General features: G+C 47.8%; 1 protein-coding gene across 5 annotated transcripts in view; it reads left to right on the plus strand.

Moving 5' to 3' along the window:
* Window positions 1–15,016, plus strand: part of IQSEC3 (IQ motif and Sec7 domain ArfGEF 3) — a 100,589-nt gene that overhangs the window by 67,189 nt on the left and 18,384 nt on the right. For all 5 annotated transcript variants that reach the window (XM_075756462.1, XM_075756438.1, XM_075756446.1 and 2 more), the window contains 2 exons: window positions 4,491–5,584; window positions 10,463–10,624. In XM_075756462.1, the coding sequence (XP_075612577.1) occupies window positions 4,497–5,584; window positions 10,463–10,624 (1,250 nt within the window). In that variant the 5' untranslated portion in view covers window positions 4,491–4,496. The remainder of the gene's footprint in view (window positions 1–4,490; window positions 5,585–10,462; window positions 10,625–15,016) is intronic.

A 15,016-nucleotide genomic window follows, 5' to 3' on the forward strand; every position in this document is an offset into this window, starting at 1 on the left:
TATGTGTTTTTATAGGTATTCCTATCAACTTACTTGACAGTAAGTTCCCATTCTCTTGAATGGGAATAAGGTTGATAAGACCCCCCCAGCACTGTCCCAGTGGTTCCCTAGTCATAGCACAAGTTGTAATACACTAATAGAACTTACAGTAAGAAAAACAGGTGGAAGGAGACATTTTTAGTCTCACAGTGCAGCTGAAGTCACATTTAGCTGTCAGGAGAGGACTGAGTACTGGTAAGGAAGGAGGGTAGCGTACAGCCTTCTCTACAGGGCTTGGAGGTGCAGGACATCTACCAGTCATTGCCCCTCAGCACCATACTAGAAGGTTGGTGAGTGGTGTCATGGCTCTCCTTGCTCCCCATGAAACAGAGCATGCTGACAGTGCGCAGAACAGAAGTACACTATGCTGGGAGGCTGGAAAGGAAACTCAAGTGCTAAAGTTGTAATGTTGGGAAAATGCAGGGGATCACAGGAGAGAGGAGCATGCTTTCAGTTGTACATACTCTGCTGTGCTGATGGGTGGCAGATGTCCCATGTATGAAGGAAAACATCCTGTTAACACATAGCCCTTATAGCAATGTCCTTCCATTGTGAAAGGTTGGTGGGAGGGAGAGGTGTTAAGAATAGAGAACATATATGCTCCATATGTCTTTTTTTTATTTTTTACAATGCATACATTGACTTTAGTGACTTAGATTCTGTCACTGAGCCTCATTCTCTTCTTGCTAACATGGTGGCATGTCGCCATGCTACCATGTTGCCAGTGGCAACCTGGGTGGAAAACCAGTCCTAACTGAGAATAAGATCAGGCCCAGTCTCTCCTGGCAGATTTATGGATTTATGCCTATGGGCAACAAAGCCATGGGGTGTGCACCTCAAACGTTTGGCCATATCCAGGTCTGGCACTTTGGCTTGCCTTAGGCTGACCTTGTTAAAGCTCCGTTCATGTGCAGTCCCTCATGGCAATGGATATTTCCCAGTCATTTCTAATTCAGCCACAAGGCCTGAATTGCCCAGACTGAGTGTTCATATTGAGGCCCAGAAATGTATTAAGCTAATTATTCTTTGAAATCCCCCCGACCCCCCTCCTGCTTTTTCCTTCCTTTGGTGCCGGCTGTCAGATCATTCCCCAGAGAAGAGTAGCTTTAAGTAGGCAATTACTTGTGATTCATAAGGTTTATTAAAGTGAGAGAAGTCCAATCATGTCTGGCCTTTCTCGCCTCTCAAATGGGAAGAGAAGGTTTCTCCAGCAAGTCAGACATACATCTCCATTACCTGTGACTGCTGTGGTGCTAATGGATGCCCTTTCTTCCTTCAAGAGGAAGAAAACAGGCCAACAGCTGTGTGAAATCCTTAATTCCTCTGGAGTGTCAGTTAGCTCGACCTGATAACAAATGTGAATGTCTCAGACATCAGTAAACAGTAAATGGCTGGGCTGCATCAAGGGGAGAGAGACAGAGACCCACTCCTACCAAGCAAGGATGGGGAGGGCACTTCTCTATGGTGGTGCTGCTTCTGGCTTTGCCAGTCTTCTCAAACATCCTTTGGACCAGTCCTTGCTATCCCAGCTGCAAGACACTGTAGGACTCCCCTTGCTTTGGACAGGGCCAGATGGCAGTGGATCACATGCAGAACCTGTCCTTGCACACCAGGTATCAACTGGAGAACAGACTAGGTTGGGAGTCCTCTTACTTTACATCTTGTTCTGCTCCTTAATGTCTTACCCATTTGGGAGGACTGAGATAATGGACTGCAAAAAGCTGGTGATGTTTTATCAAGATACTGACAGCTTGCACCATTCCTTTAGACTTCTAGAAGGATCTGTCTTCTTAGTAATTATTAAAGTCTGCCTTTTTGGGAACTGTCCTTGCATGAGATAAACTGGCCTTTTACTTCAGATCAGCAATGACATCTTGTCTTGGCCTCTAATAACATCAGAGCATATGAATTTCATGTTTTTAGAATGGCTGTCACCTCCTTGGAAACCTCAGATAATTATAAGGCTCTTGCTTCTGCCTTATTTTGCATTTTACTATTATTCTGTCCCTCAGATAGCTGTGTCTGTCCCTCCCATTTGTTCCTCTTTCCCTCCCAACACAATTAGCTCTACATTTTGATTAACCAGACCATTATATTAAGTGCTCACGGTCAGTTGTCGTAATAACTGCCTGGGTTGGGCCTGTGCAGGTTATTAGTTTAATTTGCATTTATCTGTATAAGCCTTCCTCATGAAGGGAAGGGCCAAGGGATAGCTCAGTCTCTTTCCAGGAAGGCCAACTTTAAAGAGATGTGGCAGGAGTGCTGGTTTCATGGTGTGATTTAAGATGGTCATTTTGGAAAGAAGGACAAAGAACCCCAGCAAAACCCTTCTGCTTGCTACCCAGAATCTCTTCTTGTCCCTGTATTCCTCTTTCCTGCCACATCAAATTGGCGCTAAGTAGAGACCTTGTTTATCCAAAAAGCCTACTGACAGGTCTTGTGGTAAATGAACCTGAAGCCATGATCATCGTGTGCATGATTTTTAGCACCAGTTCTGCAGATTCTTTCTGGGAGGGCAGCAGGGCAAGTATTAGGCCGATGTTTTTTAAATTAAGGGTAAGCAGAACTCTGAGCCGGCTGCCTCTACAACTGCAGTGGCCAACCACATTGGTAAGAAAATTGCTAGTATTTCTCAGTGCTGGGCCTTGATGCTTGCTTGATGTGAATTCAAGGGCAAGGCAAACAGAAGCCAAACTTATGTTTGAGCACAAGGCAAAGGGTCCCTGCTTCATTTCCAGTGAGGGAAATATGAAAGCATGTGCCCCTCCCCCCCAGCTCCCTTCCAGAAATGGAAGCCTCCCATCCAGTGCAGAAGGATCCCTAGACCTGTTGCTGCCTGGAGTGATGGGGTGTCAGTGGGCAAAGCCTTCAGTACTTACTCCAGCAGCCAGGACACCAGTGCAGGGACAAAATGGCTGGCGTCATGTTGTTCCTCTCTTCCTGTCATCTCCCAAGGTCATAACTGTCTTCCCCTACTTCCAGGGGAGTTAGTATTGGAAAGATGCCAGAGGTGATTTACACTTCTCACAGCCGTCATTCCAGGCCTTCACTTGTGCCTAGATCACTCACTGATGGTTTTATCTGCAACTTACGTAGTGTTACAAAAAAGGGAAAGAAGAAGGAAGCAGATGACGTGACATGACTCTGTGAGACCCTTTGGATCTGCTAATGAACTCATACTCACCACATGAATGATGTAGTGTATCCTCTGTTAATTCAGGACTGATGTTACTAGCAATCCCAGTCCTGCACTTCACCCTTTTTGGCTTTTCCACATATGCATGCACACATATAAACACTACAGTCTGCACCTGCACTCTGCCCTGTGAAGTGCCGACAATGTAGAGTTTAGCGCATAGTTCAGCCAAAACCTCAGTGAAGGTAATTCGAGTTCATCCTTCTTTTTTCTTCAATCCCATTATCCACCATAATCTTCATACTGTCCCCCTTGTCCATCCTCAGTCAGTCACTCGAACCAAGTCATCTAACATTCTGCTGTAGCATGTTAGTGAAGGCCCAGCTGCAGAGGAACAGTGAGGGGATTACCAGGAAGTATCAATACTAGACTACAGAAGAGAAATTACCATACCTACTTGCTTTGTTGAAGCCTGTTGAGATGCCACTTAACTGTCTGTGTATGTATTTCCATGTGTGTTTGTTGTTACCAGCTCAGGAAGGAGTAAATCCTCCTTCTACTAGTTCTTAATATCATCTTTCAACATTTAAAATCACAATTTTTTTACCTTCAAAACTGGGAGTCTTTCTTTTCTTGGGTAGTTTTCGTTTCACTTCTGGCTGACACTTGAAAAACTCAGATATCAGAAAGGAAGACACTTTGGGATTCAGAGTGCTTTTTAAAAGACACTGAACAAACCCAGCCTCCACTAACTTCTGTGGAAGCTGATGTTTCTCACTAGCTCCTATGATCAAGCCAGGATTTTCTGTATTTAAAAATTAACTTTTCTTTCCTTTTTCTGAATGGTTTCTCCTTTCCCTGAGAGTATTTCCTAAGGTGACTAAGGAGAGGAGGAGCATTAGTAACACTCTGAGACAAGGGATGATGCTTGACATTACCAGAGCACTGCTGAGCAGGAAGACACATTGCTGGAACACTGTATTTGCGGTGATGAGCTTGCCCTAAAGGCTGTCAGAAGTGGGTCTGCAAGGGAAGGGCACCTCCAGACTCCAGCTTGTATGGCTGGCACTCTAGGAAGAGGCGTGATCATTTTAAAGCTGTGAGGAAGTTCACAGTACTGATGCTTTAGCCAGCGATGCCCAAAGCAGGGCCTTCTGTTGAAATCAGGGGCACAGCAGTGCAGGAAAAAGCTAATTCAGTGTTAGAAGTTCCTTTCACAGTCATTACAGACTAATCAGTGTAGGAACTGGAGTAACAGAAAGACATCAGAAGTCAATTAGCAAAAAATAACTTCTCCTGTTTGTATGTCTTTCAGATCGAAATGTTAGAGCACAAATACGGAGGTCACCTGGTATCTCGCAGGGCAGCCTGCACCATCCAGACTGCTTTCCGGCAGTACCAGCTCAGCAAGAACTTTGAGAAGATCCGCAACTCACTGCTGGAGAGCCGCATGCCACGCCGCATCTCTCTGAGGAAAGTCCGGGTCCAGAATTCAGAGAGCTTCTCTGCTGAGAAAGCCCTGGTGGAGGGGTACAACTTTGTGGGCATCCCATTGGTGAGGTCCCCATCTTTGCCAGCCACCATCAGTGGGGCACTGACCGAGCTGGAGGACTCCTTCACTGAGCAAGTTCAGTCCCTGGCCAAGTCTATTGATGATGCCCTCAGCACCTGGAGCCTGAAGACCATGTGCTCACTGCAAGATGGGGGCTCATACCAGATAAGGGAGACTTTCAGTGCCAGCTCAATGCAGCCAAACCAAGACTTAGAAGCTGAGCTGCAGGACAAGGAGAAGGAGGAAGGGCTCCTGCCAGATACCCTACCCAAGAGCAGCAGCACTCTCATGATGGCTTTTCGAGATGTCACAGTCCAGATTGACAACAAGAACATCTCTGTCTCATCGTCTACCTCGGTGTCCATGGCAAACTGCCTCAGCAGCAATGCCCAGGCTGGGCTCTCTCAAACTACCAAGGCTGAAGAAATCCCAGGAGAAGGGGAGGGAGAAGCCAGTGAACCACCGGCCGCCCCAGAGAGCTTGCCTGAGTCTAGAACTCTCCAGAACAGCCACACTTTCACCGAAGTGAATGTCAGTACTAATGGCACAGGAGACAGCAGTGCTGAGCCTGGGCAGATGGCAGTGCAGAAGCTCCAGTTTGATGGCAGCAATGAGACGGGGCAAAGCAAAGGCTCTGAGTCTGAGAATGTGGACAACTCAGAGCAGCTGAGCAGCAGCAGCACCTCAACTTCAGCCAAGTCAGCCTCTGAGGTGTCCTCAAAAGAAGCACTGCAGGCCATGATCCTCAGCCTCCCAAGGTACCACTGTGAGAACCCAGCTAGCTGCAAGTCCCCCACACTTTCCACAGACACCATGAGGAAGCGCCTCTACCGCATTGGGCTGAACCTCTTTAATATGTAAGTGACTCTTCCTCTTTTGTATTTCCCAGCCTATTTCATGCCTCAGAGGAACAGGTGATGGCAGGCTTTTGGTCCAGATCCATCTCTGGGGAAGTTCTTTCATATTCAAGGGCATGACCATCTGGTTATGCAGTGCAGACCACAGGTTGGCTGCCCAAAAGCTTTTTACCTAAAGTTCCCCAAGTGCTGTCCTGATCCTTCTGCCCAACAGAGGAACAAGCCCAGCGCCCTATGAATAATGCCCATGCTTTCCTGAATTCTGAACCTTCAGTCCCAGTTGCTGTCCATTTGGCATCCACCAGCTGAGCCTGGGATCTAGGCTCCTGCTCCACTCTCTTGTAAAGGACCAAGTGTAGCTGGGGATGTAAACCCAGCCCTGGTTACTTAACATGGGGCATTTCCGAGTAAGGAGAGAGAGAGACAGAGGTAGAGCTGAGCTTGGCTAGCCCAGAATGAGTGCTCTGGCTGTCATTTTCCTTCTAGTATTTGGGTAGATTTTCACCTGACAGACCAGGTTTAGTCATCTCAGTCTCTCACACATCTGAGTGATATCCTATGAAAAAGCTGTAGGTGTGAAAGCAAAGGCAGAGCAGCCCAGAGATTACCGTCAGAAGAGGTTAACTCAAGGGGTCACACACAGTCTATTTTGGATTGGCAGAAAGCAGCTGAGCTCCTATAAGGAGCTTTAGATTTGCTTGTTGACTTTTGATGAGACTTTTCTAATCAAAGCAAGCCATGAGAAATAGTGGGTTTTGCTCCATCATCACACTGTCATCTTATGCTGTCTAGGTTTCCGTTTGAGTCCCCTGATGAAGACGCTGGGGATGTAATGCACCCATACCAGAAGAATGTTTTGCCACGCATTACCGTGGACCTTTTGGTCAGAGCGAGGACTAAAGATTACGCAGTCCTGGGCAGTTTTGCACAGACAAGGGGGCAATACACAGGATTTATATATGTGTAGCATGGAGGCTGTGGACCCCAGGAGGCACGAAGCTGGAAGAGAGGTTTTTAGGGCTGGGCGCACAGCACATCCAGAACTGAAGTGATGTTAGAGCAGACAGATTTAGGGCTCTTACAGAACTGAGGAAGACATTTTATCTCTGAGATCACGATGTGAACAGGTGGGTCCACGTGTCTATATCAAAGTCAGGCTCTGGGCCCACACAGATTCACCTGATGAACACAAGCATGCTCAAAGGAGAGGAGATAGCCACCAGACACAGGTGGGGGTTGGTTATTATAAAGCTAGTTCCAGGTCCACATGAATGTCTGGGACAGGTGTACTTCTGGAGGGGGATGTGGGGCTCATGTCTCTGCTACTAAGTGTTTCAGTATTCTCAGCCATGCTCGGAAGGAGTCCCTTCCTTTGGTTTTCCTGTGGTTCCTGCATAGTTGACATGAGCATTGATGTGAAGTTAAAGTAGGAGTGAAAATGCTTTTTCCCAGCCTTTCTTCCTCCCCCAATCTGCCTGGCACACATTCATGTGACAGATTAGCAGCGCCAGGTCTGTTTTGAGGAAGCAGCTCTGCTGTCTTCCTTCATTCAGTGACCTGGGTTCACTGCATCTTGCAGGTCCCTCTGGGATAGAAGACTTACTGTGGAGCTCTGAACACAACTTCCTAGCCAGGCTTCCCCTGCTCCCTTGAAACTAGCTGCTGAAATAATGTGCGGTAATGTGTAAGGCTCAGTTTTCTTGACAAAACGTTGGAGGACCAGGAGGGAGGAAACTGACCTGTTAGCTCTGGGCAGTGAAGCCTTTTTTTTTATTCTCTGAGCGGGATCTAAGGGACACATGGCTCCCCTTGTGACACCATAGTGCACCTCCATCCAAGGGGCTGGGAAGGCCATTCAGCTTTCTGCAGTTATTTGGTTGTAGGTTTCCCTGTCAATTTCTAGCAAGGAGCCAGTTTACCACTGTAGGGTTTGTGATGTGGGCACCAACCCATAGGGCATGGAGCTGAGGCCGTGCGTGCCTGTGTGCACATCCTTTCTGTTGACCACTCCCCTGGACCAAGAGCTGAAAGCCTCCAGTCGCTAGCAGCATCTGCCATAGTCTATCCAGCCTTGAGTTGCATTTTCAGAAAGCAGTGCTCTGGCTCGGAGCAGCCCCCTGGGAACACATCAATGCTGCGCTGCTGTGGCACTTTCCCCATTCCCACTCCACAGTGAGGGGGTGGAATCCCTGGAACCGAGAGCACTTCATTATGCAGTGCTGCTGTAATAACTCAGTGTGTGTGGGCAGCTGGCTGCGTGGGCAGAGGGAAAGCCAGCAGGACGTGAGGAATCCCGCAGCATTTGCTGGCTGTGCTTAACACCCCTGCAACACTAAAGAAAATAGCAGGGACCAGGCTCAGGAGGGATGGAAGTGGAGTTGTCTGCTGCACATCTGGGTAAAAGCTGCATGCTGCAGTACATGGGACACATCTCCAAGTGTTCAGTGGCAGAGATGCTGCAACGCTGTCAGGATTTTGTGGAGAAAAAATTGAATCCCAGGAAAAACTGATGAAAGGCTGCTGTTAGTGGAAGAATAGTGTGTGCAAGTATATTTGAGTTATAGTCTAGGCAGGGCAGGAGGGCTGTCACAGCTGGACTGTTTTATCCTACATCCTCTTGCATTGTGTGTGCCATCTCTTCTGAAATCTGCACATCCATGCTCGTGTGTGAGCTGCATTTTTCTGGCCATATTCAGCTCCCAGCTCCTTTGGAGTGAATCCAAAGTCAGTCCAGTGGTTCTGGAGTCACACCAGTGTAGCTGAGATCATCCTCGTGCTGTGAACACCATACTGTCCCTTGCCAAATACCAAAGTGTACAGGTGGAGGTGCATTTTATGAATCTCCATTGCTTAGCCTGACTTTAGTCCTGACCATATGACCTTTGCACGTAGCAGAGAACTTCGCCCATGCTCTCCAAAGGTGAACCAGGAGATCTGTGTGATAATACAGAAGGTGCACTGTTGCTTTTCCCTGAAGAAGTCCTGGATTTTTTAGTATCAGATCTTGCAGCTCTCCTGTTCATAAATTGACTTGTTCTCCCAGCCACTCTCCCCAGGGATGCCACACTGCCCAGGATATTTTCTTTGTGACATTACAGAGTAAGCAGAACTGTTTCAAGCCCATCTACTTTTTGTATACCCATGAGGCCCCTGTAAGGAGCAGGCCATACTCCTGAATGCTGATCCCCTTATAGCTAGACATATGTTGCTCACCCACATCCTTCACCACCTGACAGTGTCACAGTCTGTGCCTGTGCATATCATGCATTCACGTGCTCTGAGATCTCATCCTATCCTTTCCTCACCCCGGGAAACTGCCTGAGCAAACTCACTTCCTGAGCCTTGACAGAGATCCCTGAATTTGGGTTAATGATGGAAGTATCGCATCCTTTTACGAAGATGTTAGCCTCTCACCTCTCCCCACTCACCAGCTCAGAGAACCAAGGGAATGTGGAAATCTTCCTGGCATTTCACTAATTCCCTTCAGCAAGAGTGCATCATGACAGACAGCCTTCAGTGGGGCAGACTGAAACACAGGAAGAAAACCTCCTGCACAATACACACATTGTACTGTGGGACAGGCTTCACATAGGCACAGGCATTCCCAGGATACATAGAAGCATGTGTACACATAGGAAACGTGAGGAGAAAGCCAAAATATGCAGACACACAGGCTCTGATGAACACATATGATGAAGGAGAAATCTGCATGTACAGGACATAGACACACACAACCATGTGTGCTCGTTGAGACACGCACTAGCCCCAAGAGCTGCATATGCGGGCGCAGACACTGGCACACTAACAAGCAGAAAATCACTCCCACAACCAGGCAGTCAGGCCCACTCAGCACCAGGCCTGTTCCCAGAGAGGCGCTCACAGCCACAGAGGGAGAAAAACCCTCTGTCTGGGAGCTGCATGCAGCTCTCTCCCAGCTCTGACAAGGCATTCTCCAGGTGCATGCTCTTATCCACCCACACACAGAGATTTCTGCCTGAGGGGGTAAATCAATAGAGAAGGGAAGAACAACACAGCTAAGGGTGGAGGGACTGGAGGAAGAGATAAGCAAATCTGAGCATGGGATTTCTGCTCAAACAGCCGGCACCAGGCTCAGGTGAAGAAGGTAGAAAGTGTCACTCAACACTGAGCACTGAAAATGTATGAAAAAGAGATTATTTTTTTTTACAGAAAAAGTGCCCACCTTTGGTTATCCCCCTTTGTGTCTTGAGATTCATTTGCCCATAGACTGTGGCAGCAATGTCTTCTAAGTCTCTTCACAGACACGTTTTTCCCTTTGCCTTTGTCTGCCCTACAGAAGGTGCAACCCCAGCTTCCCTAAAGCAAAGGGCCATGTGCCCAGCTCTCACCCCTGGTCCTTGAGGACGGCTCTCTGTGGGTTGCGTTTGGAGCAGCTGAATGTACTGATATTTCCTGTGCTGTCTGTGTGGAACGCACAGGCTAATCATGTCCTCACAGGGGCCCTAAACAAACCAAGCTGGGGCAGGGAGGGTACAAGAGCCTTTGACTCTGGAGCAGACAGATGGCAAAGAGGGTCACGGACGAGTCTGATGTCGTGCAGCAGGATTCTTTGTGGCAGTGGGATGGCACTTGTGATCGCCATGTGACAACAGGTGCTGCAAGTGACACAGCGGGTCCCACGGCATCCTTTTGACCTCAGCAGCAACTGGGGAGCACTTCCCCAAGCCCCAAGTCACTTTTCCCAGCCCCCACCAGTTCCATCCCTGCCACACACATGAACTCATAGGAGCCCATGTACATACCGAGGGCTGCATTGCTGCAAGCCATGAGGTGAGCCAGAGGCAATAATGCCTCAAAGGTATTGTGCAAACTCACCATGTCTCTGTCCTTTCCTTTCAGAAACCCAGACAAAGGGATCCAGTTCCTGATCTCCCGAGGCTTCATCCCCGACACCCCCATTGGGGTGGCACACTTCCTGCTCCAGCGGAAGGGCCTCAGCCGCCAGATGATTGGGGAGTTCCTGGGAAACAGCAAGAAGCAGTTCAACAGGGACGTCCTGGAGTAAGTGTGGAAACCTCTTGCCCTCCTCCCTGCACTGTAAAGGAATTGCCAGCCCACTCTGCCCCTGGCTACACTAGCAAGCACCCCGTCCTCCATGCCACTCCATCCCCACTCTGCAGGAACTTCACCATTCCCACTGCCTATGTGGCACCTCTCAATGTATTTCCCAGCAATGTGTTTCCCCCTTAATATCAGCAGCCCTTTCATTTCAGTCTCTCCTCAGAAGGCTTGTAATCATCTAGCAGGAGCTCAGCACCATTGGGTGGTAGAACTAGTGATGCTAGGAGGTTTTGTGGCTGGGAAACTCTGTGACTGGGGTCTCACTCTATCCAGATAAAGCACCTCTGATGCTTTCTGGAAAGTACTGAGAGGCAGAGAAGGAAAAATATCTGCTCCTTGCTGTGAGACCAGCAGGGAGCAGCGAATGCTGGCTCCACATCTGGTTCTCTTTCTGTCACTGTCTCCAGTTTTCAGATGGGTGGCCTTTTCAGTTTGTCCACCTGCACAATGGGGATGACAAGAGGGGAGTTGGTCCTGTTTATGATAATGAAGAGGCCTGCACAAGAAAGCATGCTACTAAGGGTTTATCATTACCACTGCAGTCACAGAGTACTGAGGAACATCCCCACTCCCAAAACTCCAATGGGCTGAGCTGTCCCTTTTCTGAACAAGGTCTCAGGTTTCCTCTGTTTCTGTTCAGTGGCTGCCTTTGCTGAATTGTTCCCTTCAGTTCTCCCACTGGGACCCTTTCCTGGTCACACAAGCCATGCATCTCTCAGCCTATGCATCTCTCAGCCTACACCTCTCTCCTCTTTCAAGTCTTGCAATTTGGGCTGCAAAATCCTGTGAATACCTATACTACCTAAGTGTCTGCCTGTAGCTCTGCCTTTCACATTGTAACCATTGCTAACTTGTCAGCCCTCAGCATTGCAGGAGCACGGTCTGAAGTGTTGGGAAGAAAAGTGTCTTACTTGTTGTTCTGAGTGTTGTCCAAGATGACAGGCTTTCTGCAAAGATAGGCCTGGGGAACTGAGATGAGCCTTTGTTTCCTGCTTGGTCCTGCTCTACTTCAGATAAGGGAAAAGGAGAAATCATAGCTCTCTGTATGATAAAAAGGGGACATCAGGAACAGGGGACACCACCTCTGCAACCCTGAGAACTGCTGTAGCGAAGGCAGGGCGAGTTTGCACCAGAGTGTGAATGTGAGGGCTGCCATGCAGGGTGATGTGACCTGTCTAGTCAGGGGAAAACAAGCTCATTCAGAGACTTATTTCAAGGGATGACCAGCAATCAGCTGGGTCTTGCTTTTATTAGGCAGAACACAGTTCTTAGTGAGAGCTGCCTTTACAATAGGCAGGGAGTCCTTTGCACTGTCTCCTTTATTATATTCTCCCATTCTCCAAAATGTTCTCTATCTCCCTTGAATTTTGCAGTGGTTTCTCTTGAACTAAGCCAAACAGAAACCCTAAATCCAATACACACACCACTTCTACTCCAGGGAAAGACTAGAGGATGCCAGTTCAAGAGCCAAATCCAGGCCCAAATTTCAAAATTCATTCCTGCTGCAATTGCTACTGCTTATTGCTGCAGGTACCTGACCTTTGGTCCAGCTCTTTTTTTAATATACTGTATGGGTATTGATTTGGCCAGCAACAAGACACATGTTCTTTCCAGTCTCTTCACGCGGAGAGCTACAATTAAAAGTAATTGCCTCTTTTTCTCCAGCAAGCAATGTGTGGGCTGCTTCCCCTGACAGATACTCTGCTGAAGTCCAAACCTAGCCTCTGCACAGACAAGGAAATACTGCAATAGCAATAGGCTGGCACTTCCTTGTTGTCCTAAATTTCACATCATCCCTGCAAATGACCATGTTCTTCTGCCTCACATGTGATTACAAACTCTGTATCAGCAGCTCCTGGGAACAGTCCCTATTGCAAAGCTTGATGTCTGCCTCCCAGCCTCAATGCCCAGGAGCTGCTATGTTGTGGTTGCCTTTCTTGTCTCTGCATGTTGCAGGAGGCCCATTAAAGCAGGTGGCCCTACTCTGGCATGCTCTGCTTACTCTCAGTTTCCACTGCACCTTTCAATGTAGAACTCCAAATGTTCCATGAAAGAATGACCCTGCCATCCTATTTACAGATGTGGAAAGCAAGACTCAAAGATGGGAACTGAGCTATTGAGGCTGTGTGTACATGGACATATCTTGAACATGGACTGTGTGTACGTGGACATATATCAAGCAACTGAGTCTGAATTTGGGCTTCAAACCTGTGCCTGATCTCTCCTGGCAACAGATGATGTTCTTGAACCAACAATCTGTGCTGCCATCCCCTCTTCACAATAAATTGCTGATTCGTCTTCCTTAAAGGCAAAGAGAAAAGTAGGCATAAAATATACACAAAATGTTCTAAAACAGGAAGGAAAGAACATATTCAGCTGGTTGTAGCTGTGCTATTTGCAGGTACTTTCACTCTCTTCCTGTGTCAGTTCTGAGCTTGGGGTTAGCAATGGTTGGTGAGTATTGCAAGCAAATTGTCATCAAATGCTTGTGAGAGCTGGCTGGGCAATGGCTGCACATGCAGTGGTGTGACATGCCTGGAAACAAGGCATTGCCAGGAGAAATCCTGACCCACGATTATCATCCTGGATATTTTTCCTGTCCATGCTGCAGGAAGAAGAGGGCTGGCAGTGTAGTATAGCGTGCTGGCATTTCCAGTACACTATAGCTCAGGGGCTAGTCACAACTTCTGAGTTGTTTGTGTGGGAGCAAGAGGCAGCTCAAAGACCTTCTGGCATTTTACAACTGTCTAAGACCTAGTGTGGCTCTCATTTGCCATCTAACTCTAATCAAACTAGCTCAGGAACACTGGCACAGATTGGGAGAATGGACTCTGCAAGGCCTGTCTTGCAGTCCCTACATCTACCCACGCTTAGCAAGCCAGTGTTAGGGTACGTGGTATTCCTTGGAGAATAGTAATTTTTGTGGCTCAAGTGGGCAGAAGAATGGGCAGTGCTGGTCCTGGCAAGCTCAAATGCCCAGGCAGGGTGGCCATGAACAGCCAGTAGTTGTTGGACAGGAACTGACCATCCGTAGTGAGCAAGCCTGTATGCAGGGCGAGTGGTTTCTGCTCTTTCACATCCCAGACCTGGCACTGGAGCCTTTCCAGCCCATCCTCTCTCCCCCAAAAGCAATTTTAATTATTGATGCCACTTGCTGTGTTAGTTTAGCTTTCACTCGCTATGAAAACTTGTGTTAGAATTGCGTATTGTAAGCATTGTTTCTATTGCAGCCAGGTTGAATTAACCCAACTGCATGAATAAATAATAGGACAGCTTTTAAAACATCTGCAAAAGTGTCAGCCTCCCTTGTGCATTTGGAGGCAGGGCAGAGCTGCCTAGGTTACAAACTCCAGACTCAGCTTTAAGTCCAGCCATAAGTCTATACTCTGCAAACTTCTCTTGGCTTCTGTAGGTACTGAAGCTGTGCTGGCTGACAAACAAGCCAACCACCTCCTGTTCCTGGAGTCAAGCAACAGAGCTCAGGAGCACACAGTGGCATTTGGCACTGTGAAGATGACCCCACCAAGTAAATGCAAACCTCCAGAGAAGTGCCATGCTGGTTGCAAAGCCTCTTATGTACATGGTCAGGGCGGTGAGTGACGGTAATGAGGCTTGAGCACTTTGGTATGCTATTTTGCCTTCCCCCACCTGCATGCCCAGCGCCTAAAAGCACTGAAATTATATTCTTCCTTCCATCTTCCTACTCTGTCTTTCGCCCTTTAACTGATTTTCTTGGAACTCAGAAAAGGTGTCTGGATAACTCACAAGTAATTATACACGCTAGCCAGAGGAACAAGGGATAGACCAGGGGATTTTCAACAGTATCTGACTATAATTGGCACACATCCTTTGATAACACTAAACTGCTCAAACCTGTCTGTTTAGGGAGATGCAGCATGTCATTTTCTTTTACAGAAAAGGCTTCAATCTTTAAAAGTAGGATTTATCTCACCTTTTGCTAGCCACCACCAAGTTTAGCATCTTCTATCAATTTATGAATTCCTTTAGTCAATGGAGAGACACAGGTCCCTCCAAAGTGTTGTTTTTCTCAATGTGCTAGTTTAGGCTGGACATCTAGCTTTTAGGCATTTTATGTTAGAGGGGATAAATCCCATCTGTAACCAGTTTTGAGCATCCCACAGTAACAACCATTCACTGTGTTCCAGCATCCCACAGAAAGATCCAGCCTCTTCTCCTGGGAATCTGCTTCCACAACCTGCCCTGCAGCCAGCTGGGGACTCACTGAGGACCTACCCTAGGGTTTCAATGTCTACCGGTCCAGGGAATACATCTGTAGAGAGGTAGCCTGGGCCATTAAAGCACTGATCTGGT

Source organism: Balearica regulorum, chromosome 1, assembly GCF_011004875.1.
Source record: "Balearica regulorum gibbericeps isolate bBalReg1 chromosome 1, bBalReg1.pri, whole genome shotgun sequence".
NCBI classification, from domain to species: Eukaryota; Metazoa; Chordata; class Aves; order Gruiformes; family Gruidae; genus Balearica; species Balearica regulorum.